Here is a 10,727-nt window from a genome sequence, read left to right as displayed (position 1 = left end):
AAAGAAATTAGATCTTTATAGTTTTTCCTCTTTTGTTGAATTTCAAATGGAATGTCTTTTTAAGTTTTGATTATTACATTTCCCATTTTCAGTGGAGTTGCTGATGTTGCTTTTAAGATGGCATCTCTGGTTTGTCTTCTTGAGAATCTGACCACTATTTCTCCAGGCAGGCTATTTTTTTAATATAATTGGAGTATGCCCTGTAGGCTAGCTCCATTTCTTTTACAAGCTCATCCGCTGTTAAGCCTATTACTGGAGCGATGATCTCGCTAAGCACCTTCCTCAGGTCCTCCCGCTCTGCTTCAGGAACTCCCTGGAACCTGAGAATCATGTAGGCTTTTTCCATCTGTAACTGAAACAAGCGATTTTCTTGGACGTTCTGCTTCGTTTCCACTGCTCCCATTCTTTTCTTCAATTTCTTGCTTGTGGTGTCTATCTCCTTAATTTTCTCATTTGCCTTCTCCACTTTTTTCGTTTCATTCAGCTGGAGCTGTTGAGATGCAAAGTTCTTATTCATCACTCAATTGCTGGTTAATACCATCGAGTTGTTCCATCACCAGCTTAAGCATATCCGCTAGGAGTTTAATGACGTCTGCTCCTTCTTCCGGTTTTGGGGTCTGACTGCCCGGCGGTCTCGTTTTCAGCTTTCTCTGCTGGGTCTCCATTTTCTCCGTTTTGTATTCGCAGCCATTTGTGCTTGTTGTGTATCGAGTTTATTGTCAATTGCTGTAATTTTCTCAGCGAAGTGCTTCCGACAACAGCCTTTGGAGTTCCACAGTTGAGTTCTATCTAGGCACAGAATTCGTAGGGCTGGAACTTCCAGGAAGGAGCTTTGTTTTCGCTTATTTGTCTCTCTGGTCCTTCACAGGCGGCACCATGTTTGAGAGTTGTTTACTTTTATTAAAAGTTTGTCAAAGTCTCTGGAAGTTCTTACATTACATGGTAAGCTCTTACAGTCTCTTTATTTTAATCTATTCATTTTTTGTAGTGGCCCCCCCGCTTGTAAACAGTTCTTAGTGGAGGATAGTCCCCTCCCCCCATTTTCTTTCGGGAGGGCTGTGAGGTTTTTCGTTTTTCTTGCTTGTACTTAAACTCACATTTTCAACGGTTGTTTGCTTGTGTCTGAAATCGCTTGATCACCAAACGCTTGCTCCGGTGTGCTGATCTTGTTCCCATATGGGACGCTCCACAGTGGGACCGTTAGGGCTTGAAGTAGCCCCCCTCACCGGCTTGTCTCGCCAGAGGGGGGTTCTTTAGTACCTCATGGCTTAGAGCCCTTCACTCAGGCTCCTGGGGTGGTGCAGACGATCACGCCCCCTCCCAGCCATGGGCACTGGCAGGCTTCTCCTGGAGGTCCGAGGGAAAGCAACTGCCATGGCGATCGCCAAGACCAGAAATCCGAATCAACTGAGCTTCTGAACCCAAGTCTGAAAGGCAACATCATAGTTTTGTGGGGAATGAGAGGGTCCACGGCTGTTAGATCCTCTCTGTCCACCTCCATGGCTCCAACTGAGATCCTAGGGCTGGCAAAGGCCTCAGACGCAGAGGGGGAAGGGGGGTTAACCACCCCTTGTTCCTCCTCCTCTCTTCCCATTCGATATATATTACTGTCTTCTTTGCTTGCACTTGAACTAATCACAACCAAGCCTGTGCTGGTAAATGGTAGATGCCACTCACTTTACAAGACTTGTGTGTGCATGTTAAGTGCTATCAAGCTGCTTCTGATTTATGGCAACCCTACGCATTAACATTTTCCAAAATGTCCTGTCGTTAACAGCCTTAAATCTTACAACCTGAGGGCCATGGCTTCTTTGATTGAGTCAATCCATCTTATCTTGGGTCTTTCTCTTTTCCTCCTGCCTTCAACTTTACCTAGGATTATTGTCTTTTCCAGTGACTCTTGTCTTCTCTTCTCATAATGTGACCAAACTATGACAGCCTCAGTTTAGTCATTTTAGCTTCTAGGTAGAGTTCAGGCTTGATTTGGTCTATAACGCACTGATTTGTCTTTTTTCAGTCCATGGTAACTATAAAACTCTCCCCCAACACCACATTGCAAAGAAATCTACTTTCTGCTAGCCAACTTTCTTCACTGTCCAGCTTTCACACCCATACATAGTAATGGGGTATCTCATGGCATGAATTAACTTGATCATGGTTGGTAGTGACACATCCCTATGCTTATGAATATTTTCTAGCTAATCCTTGGCTGAACTTCCCAGTCTAATCTCCTGCTGATTTCTTGGGTGCTGTCTCCCTTTTGACTGATGATGGAGCCAAGGAATAGAAAATCTTGAACAATTTCAATTTCTTCATTCTCAGTCTTAAAGTTCTGTAATTCTCCAGTAGTCATTACTTTTGTCTTCTTGATGTTCAGCTGTAATCCTGCTTTGGCACTTTCTGCTTTAACCTTCATCAGAAGTTGTTTCAGGTCTTCACTATTTTCTGCCAGTAATGTGGTGTCTGCATATCTCAAATTGTTAATGTTCTTTCTACCACTTCTCACCCCACCTTCATATAAATCTAATCTAACTTTCCTTATGATATGTTCTACATATAAATTGATGAGATATGGAGATAAAATACATCCTTGTACACTTCTGTTTTTCCATATTCAGTCCTAACAGTAGCATCTTTTCCAGAGTACAGGTTACACATTAAAACAATCAGATGATGTGGCACACCCATTTCTTTTAAAACCAACCATAGCTTTTCATGATCCACACAGTCAAAAAGCTTTGCTGTAACCTAATGAACCTAATGAAGCACAAGTTAATTTTCTTTTGAAATTCTTCTGATTGAGCTACAGTAACCACAACAAATTTGCAATATGATCTCTAGTGCCTCTTCCGAATTGAGTTTGAACATCTCACATAGCTTGTTCTATATATGGCAACAGTCTTTGTTGTAAGATTTTGAGCATCACTTTACTTGCATGAGAAATTAATGCAGTGGTCCAATAGTTACTGCACTCTTTGACAGTAGAAAAGAGCAAGAGCCCAGTAGCATCTTAAAGACTAACAAAATATGTGGTATGGTATGAGATTTTGTGAGTCACTGCTCACTTATTCAGATACTTTTTCTAGCAGTCTTTCATGTCCCCCTTTTTGGGGAATTGGAATGTAAACTGAGTGTTTCCAGTCTGTGGATCACTGTTTCGTTTTCCATATTTGTTGGCACAAAGATTTTGATGGACTCTGTTTCTGTGGCTTGGAATAGCTCTATTGTTATCCCATCCAATGTTCCCTCTAAGCTGAGTTAGTGTGAACTAGCTCACAGTTTTTAGCCTCCAGCTCACAGATTTTTAGCTCAGGAAGGATGGCTCCAGAGCAAACTAATTGATACAGCAGCCAAATCATTCACTCACAACTTTAATGTCAGTAGCTCAAAAAGTAGAATTTTTGCTCACAAGACTCCACAATTTAGAGGGAACATTGATCCCATCTACTCCTAATTGCTCTCAGTGCGGCTTTCACTTCACTTTCTAAAACTGTAAGTTCTTCCTCAAAAGATTCTTCTTGGAAGGACTCTACAATCCTTTCATCTCCTCATTTCAGCCAGCATGGTATAGTGGTTAAGAGCAGTGGCCTCGAATCTGATCGATAAATTTGAATCACACCCATGTTATTTATTTATACGTATTATTTTTATTATGTTTTATATTTATTATATACAAACTCACAAAGACAAAAGTTATGTATTTAATCTATATAGATATAAATCCTTTGGGCTAAGAAAAAAAATGGAACATTTTCTTTTGAAAGTTCCTTTTTTAATCCTGGAAAGTCAAAATGGGATGTTACAATGGGTGTTGAAATTCTAATCTAGTTATAATAGGCACTATTAGCTCCTTCCACATTCATACTCAGCAATCACTTTACTAAAAACAGAAGTAATATCTACATAAATAAACTCTTATTATTGTTTGTGTGGTTTACATGTTTTATTTAATTGCTTTAAACAATTTTACATATTTTTATTTTAAAGGCTGTTCTAAAGTTTGAAATGTTTGCCACACTGAAACCCTGATTTAAATGGAAACGTGTCATTGAATTAAATAAGTAAATAAACAGCAGGAGAGCTATTGATCTTTACCAGGTTCTAAACAGGCTCTCTCCTACGGAAGGAAAACAGCAAAATTCCACAAGCTCATGCTTGAAAATATCTACAGTCTGTATGTTTACATACAGATATCAGAGCCCATTACATATGTACAAGTCATTCAAAGCTTCTTTTGGCTGGGGAATATGAATTTCACTACATTTGATGCAGGCAGTACTCAAATCACCACTGACTCAGATCTCTCCACACTACTAGCCCATTCATCCATTGCTTCCATTTGCTTCTTGGTCCCTGTTAATGCTAGTTATGTTACAGAAGTATCTAAGACATCGATGGTCCTTGTGTATCATCCACAGAGGGTTTGTGCACCTCAAAACTAAACACCTCTCATCTTCCTTCCCTAACTCTTCTCTTTCTTAAAGAAAAGCTACCCCCAAACTCCCACCTCAGTGAGGAGGTTCAAGAAACTTGTATGTTCAAAGAAGGAGCACAACTGAAGTGAGACAGAACGAAGTCCCTTCTCCTCAGGAAATTTGTCCTCCTTTTTAAGTTTATCATTCTGTTCATTCAATAAACTAACATTTGATGAGAAAAAACCACCAGCAGCTGAATAAGATGAACTACACAATGCTAGGGTTGCTATGCCATGCCTAGCAACTGGTAGGAGCTTTAGGGGCAGACACAAGGGATAGCACAGTGCCACATGGACTAGGACATCACTTCTGGGGAAAATCTGGAAGTGATGTAGGGTAACTCTGAGAAATGCCAGAAACTCTATGGAAAAACTGTAGAGTTTCTGGCTCCTAGAGCAACCCTATGTCACTCCTTGGCAGCAAGCCACCCTCCACAGTTTGAAGCCTGGCAGCCCTGTACATATCAATTATGACATCAAATGTTGAATAATGAAAACATTAAACAGAAGAAACAGAAGAAAAACAACACTATTTCATTATCAGCACAAAATAAAAGCCAAAGAAGTCAATGGTCTTAGAAGAGTGTAACCCTGTTTATTGCACTATTTGATGGTAAAATTCCACAGGAATCCACATATCTTTATGACTAAGTTTCATTTTCTTACTTTGATCAATAGCATGACAAGCTTGTTATAAATTCTTTCTCTCTCAACCACTTCAGCATTGTTGATTTCCCCACAGCTTGAATATAATCATTTTTATATTAAATTTCTACCAGTTTCCATGGAAGACAAATATTTTTAAAAGCACTGATACTTCACAGAGTTCTGTGCATGAAAACCACAACTCTTTCTAATGTTCACCTTGAATTGCATGGAAATCTGGGAAACAAATTAATGATATAAATACCTTATCGCTGCTCTTAGAAAGCCATTGTACTGTTAACCCTTTTGACAGACTACATTTACTAAATCTGAAAATCTCTAGAGGATTGTAAAAGGAGACCATCTGTTTCTAAACAAATGACCTAAAATAGAATTAGACAGATGCCTAACACATAAGATGTTTCTATTAGCTTACAACAATCCCATGTCGATGCCTCTAGGGGCAATCCTAAATAGTAGTAAGTCCTTTTTAATCAATGGTGCTTACTCCCAGGATAGAATTCTTGGGACTACAACATATATCTGTAAACATACTTTTGGATGGTGGGATTTTAAAAGAGAACTGTTACCTTTCCCCTAAAATAATGAAGGCAAACCTGAATATAAACAGGAAAAAAGCCACCACATATACTAAGTAGGGTTGCCAGTGAGGGATTCCCTGATTTCATGGGCTCCAACCCACTACCAGCCAGCTGAACAGCATGGGAAGCCCCACCCCCAACAGCCACGGCCAGGCGTGACATTCCCCCCCACACTCACGGGAAGCTCCCTCCCACCCACCCCCCGCCAGCTGAAGAAAAGGACCTGGCAACCCTAATACTAAGGCATATTTTCTAAACTAAACACAAACACTAATTATTCTCTTAAAAGTCTCAATTATATAAGAATGCAATCTAGCAAACATAACTTCTACAACTGATAAGATCAATGGGATACATGGCAGCAAAGATAGGTAATTTGTTGCCCAAGGCTATTTTATACTGGGTGGATTTCTGTTCTGTTTGTTGATTTATATATTTATTGTTGAGAACACCACAGCAGTAAAACAAATAATATAATTTAAATCTGTATTTAATTCATACAGATAGCAAAACTGGGAAAACAACACTAATAGAAGCTCCTATGTTTTCTCTCTCTAAAAGGAAACTTTGGCAAAGGCATGGATGTATCCCAGAATCTCTCCTAACCATGAAAAGAAGAAAAAAGTATTTCAGACATTTCTGGGGAAATACTGTTATATACTATCCCTAATTGTGATCTCCAATAAATGACCAAGATTGAGTCCACACAGCATAATCTGAGTTGGTGTTTGCATATGAACGTGTACATATGACATAATAGGCATATATGATGACTGCATAGGAAAGTTAGGTTCTACGCAATTGTTATCAATGATGCCAGCTACAGCACCTAGGCTGTATTTCCCCCCCTCCACTCTTCCAGATATAAAGTTGTACATGGCCAGAGACACAAGCCAAAAGGCTTTTGGCCCTTGGCTCTTAGCCTGTGGCTTGTGCCCTTGAATGTTGTATCACTGGATTCAAGACCAGCCCAATTTATAATGGAATACTTTATGTTTGTTTTCTTTATATATCTTTCTTTTTTCTTCTTCTGGGCTTTCCTATTAATGTTGAAAGCAGCTTCATGTTTCTTTGGGAAGAAAGCATCAAATAAATATTAATACGCAAGTTAGAACAACCAGCCAAAATTACAACTAACCTGTGAATAAAAAATCTTCATTGGTTTCCACTGTTTACCATTCAGAAGATAAGGAACTATTATGTCATGGTGCTCTCGCTTATTCTTCAAAATCCGTTTCTTATGGAATTCCAGTTTACTATTTGCATCTTCTCCTAGGGTTGAAACAAAAAAAAAGCATATTATTACAAGGACAGAATACACAATTGAGAGCATTACTGACCAAAATAAGTTGAAAATGTGATGAGATAATGCAACTTTCCATTTAAATCATTGAGAAGCAATTTAAGAAGTGACAACACCCAGGTAAAGGCATTCATACAGTATATCTTTTTCTGTTGGTTCCACTTCAGAGATGAAGCAGAGTATGGAAAGGAATAAGAAGACTAACTTGAAATTAAGGGACAGATAATGGAAAGTGTTTCTTCACATTGTTCTAAGCCAGCCCTTCGTGAACTATGTTCCAGGGACATTCCTGGTGCACTGTCAGGAGGTCTCCAAAACCATGACAACAATATTGGAAATGCTACAAGTTTCTAGCACATACAGAAGAGGCAAGCTGTTCTCAGCTGAAATTTTAAAAATTAATCTGAGAAGCAGCTTCTCAACCGTACAAGCTGTTTCAGTAGAAACTCTGATGAACAGAAAGATGACTAATGGAACCAACTGGAGAGAACCAGGTTCTAAAGAGAGCAGTAGTAGTTTCTTACAGAAAGGCTACATGAATACACTTTCTTTTCCTGTAGAGAGCAGGCAAGTACATCTTAACAAAACATGTTGGCTGTGGTATATTTTAAAGCCCTTGACTTACTGACTACTGGACACCCAGAGCAAAGCTTTGCTCATAGGTCAACTGTGGCAGGAAGGCTCCTGAATGGCTGATAGTAGAGACAGGGATCAGCAGGGAAACCACCGCAACCCTAGATGGAAACTCACCAGTGGGTAGAGAGCTTGTATCAGCAAGAGAACCTAAAGAGTTAAGCCAGGCTCTGAAGCAGGTGGAAGCTACTAGACAGCCAGGAAATCAGTTAGACCAAGGCTGGCAAGGATTCTCAGCTGTGAGGGTGGGAAGAGGAGTCCTGCCCTCTGGGGACGTCAAGGTGAAGCTATCACAGGAGAGGGTAATCTCAACCCAGGGGTAGAGCTAGCAATAAAAGAGGAGTGTCGTGAGGCAGAAAGTGGGTTGCAGAGAGAAAGCCGAGCAAGCTGTTACATTTCTCTCTCTGTAAACTGAACTCTCCTGTGAATTCAACTGTACTACAGGCAGCTATAGGGGGGGTGATTATTAATCTGTCTGATTATTACTGTAAGATAAAAGGGGAGAGCATGGACAAATGTCCACCCTCCCCCATCCTTTTATAGCCCTCACTTAGGGTTGCCAAGTCTATCTTCGCCAGGAGCGGGGGGCTCCCAGCTGGTGTCTTGTGTGCACGTGCATGCGCAAAGCACGCGGGCGCCGCACGCATGTCACCCGGAAGTGACGGGAGGACACCAGGCATGCTGGGGGCGGGACCACAGCCATACAAGGGGAAAGCATAGAGTTTCCCCTTGTATGGCTGTGGCTCCGCCCCCAGCGTGCCCGGCGTGCCCGCGTCACTTCCGGGTGACGCGCACGTCAAGGTGGAGTTCCCCCCGGGGCCCGATCTGGTGGCGCCGGGGAACGGGCCTCTGGGGCGGGGATATCCCGCCCCCCAGGGGGACTTGGGATCCCTACCCTCACTGCTCACACAAGGAAGCAAGAAGGCAGGCCTGCACAACTGGGGAAGAGGGTAACGGGGAAAGGCTTAGGCCCAAACTAGACGTGACAGCATCCTCAAGGCCACCACAAAGATGCCACTGCCATTTTCATCATTTGCAAGTTTCCCACACGGTGTGCCTTTTCAAGTGCTTAAACAGCTGGGGAGGGGGTTTTGCATGTGTACATACAGTTTCTTTTAACATCCCTTAAAACCTCTAGATCATCAAGGAGATATTGCAGACCTAACTTAGGCATGGGCCTTCTAGAAATCAGAGCTTGAGTACCATGCATATATTACCATCTACCAAGAAAAAAGTAAACTTTGGATTATCCCACTGGGGAGCAGGTGCTATGGAAACTACTTTTAAAGCTATCAAAATAGCAATTTTGAAGTCTTGTATTCTCCTAAAGGAGACTGAAACATTGAAACAAACAGTACATATATTCTATACAAATGTTCAGTAACAACTGAAGTATTAGAACAGAGACATTTTAAGTGGGGTGAAAATGGTTTTAAACATGCTCTGTGAGAGAACGTGGGTTTAGAATGTGAGTCGAGAGTTCTACATATTTTACTGATGTAACTGACCATGTGTAGTTTTGGAAGGCTGGAAGACAACGAGGGCCATCTTTAAGAAGCCAGTTTTGCTAAAGACTGTGTTACTGATGGCCCTGTTCTATGCATGAATATTTGAAAGCAAATCTTGCAGAATTCAATGGGCCTTACTCCCAAGTAAGTAGGCATAGGATTTCAGCCAAATTCAGGATCCATATCATTGAGACATTTCACATAAACAAATGTAACAAAGTACGTACAGGTGCAATGGAGTTTAAGTAAAGAATTTCATCTGGAAGTCTTTCAAACATGCTCATATATGTTGCTCATAAAGCTAAAAAACGGATGGTGCAAAAGAAATAGCAATGTATGGTAATGGTCTTCAGTAAAACACTGCTTAAGAACTATTTTCTCTAAGACTTGTTTAAAATGCATTGCTTGGTCAGTGCTGTAAAATACAAATACTTTAGTCACGCTGTTTCCCAGTAGCATAAAAGTTCTTCTCAAACTGGACAAGATGGATTGTAAAGGATGTCGAGTTGGACTCCTCGGCAACTCAAGTCCTGATACACCATCTGTATTTGTTATTAGCTCACCATCCAAACTAGTGGTGAACAGTTATTTATTGTATGTGACATGCTGTTTCTGCCAGAAGGTTCTCAAAATGATGAACATCAACAAAAAAAAGCATAACAATGAGAAAACAGCAAGTTTAAAATTCTAAAAATGTATTAATAACCATCAGACTACAAAGCAGATACAAAACCATAGCAAGCATAGAACATAACATACTAGAAACAACAACCTTCAGAAGCTTTTTTTCACAGGGCTAGTGACAAGGTAAAAATAAATAAGCTAATGGTGACTAAAAAGCTTTTGGCAAGGAGTTCAGTGGCTGTGAGACTACATAAAATAACAAACCAATTAATGTGGTTGGTACATATTTAAAGCTGGACACATAGTCGTACAGAGGATTCTCCTTCACAACAGCAACGAAAAGGAGAGGCTATAAATTATACCTTCACAGTCAGTTAAGTAAAAGGTATATGTTTCTTCCTGCCATTTACACCACTGATCCCCTATATGGTGCCCACCGATGTGCTTCCTGATGCCCCACATCCCTTTCCCTCAGAACAGCTCTATTCCATATGAAAGAGCCAGTCTGGGCTTTCCTCTGCATTGCTGGAGTAAGAAGTGCCCTAAGGGGACATCACCTTTAGGTCTGCAGGGAACACCCATTCAGAAGTAACTGCCCCCATCACAGCAGGATACTCAGCTTGGAATGTCCCAGCTTTTTGTAACTGACCACAATTTTGTGGCAATGCCCACTCTGCTTTCTTAAAATTCCAAGTGCCTACATGGCTCATCAAGGTTGGAGACCTCCAATCAATACAATGAAGAGCAAAAAATGCATTTTTATATCACACTCCAGGAATTAGAGTGACTTGGGCCTCAATCATGCCACTCAGTTTCAGTACTCATTAGATAACACTGTTTGTGTGTGTTTCACAAACATGCTAAAACTGTACCTGGGGTATAACCACTTCAAAATTACAGGTAGGTGCTGGCATGAATACAAAGAGCTCTCTACACAC

The 10,727-nt window shown here is 40.8% G+C and overlaps 1 protein-coding gene across 1 annotated transcript in view; it reads right to left on the bottom strand.

Moving 5' to 3' along the window:
• ADAM12 (ADAM metallopeptidase domain 12) overlaps nt 1-9,205 on the bottom strand; it is a gene marked incomplete at its 3' end in the record, with an annotated part of 324,736 nt that extends 315,531 nt beyond the window's left edge. Inside the window, exons 1-2 of the mRNA XM_015417139.1 lie at nt 9,166-9,205; nt 6,860-6,993 (exon numbers count right to left, since the gene is read on the bottom strand). Coding sequence (XP_015272625.1) covers nt 6,860-6,993; nt 9,166-9,205 — 174 coding nt within the window. The remainder of the gene's footprint in view (nt 1-6,859; nt 6,994-9,165) is intronic.
• Between the last annotated feature and the right edge of the window lie 1,522 nt (nt 9,206-10,727).

Source organism: Gekko japonicus, unplaced genomic scaffold (genome assembly GCF_001447785.1).
Source record: "Gekko japonicus isolate JY-2015 unplaced genomic scaffold, Gekko_japonicus_V1.1 scaffold958, whole genome shotgun sequence".
NCBI lineage: Eukaryota > Metazoa > Chordata > Lepidosauria > Squamata > Gekkonidae > Gekko > Gekko japonicus.
This window is presented reverse-complemented; position numbering and strand designations above follow the sequence as displayed.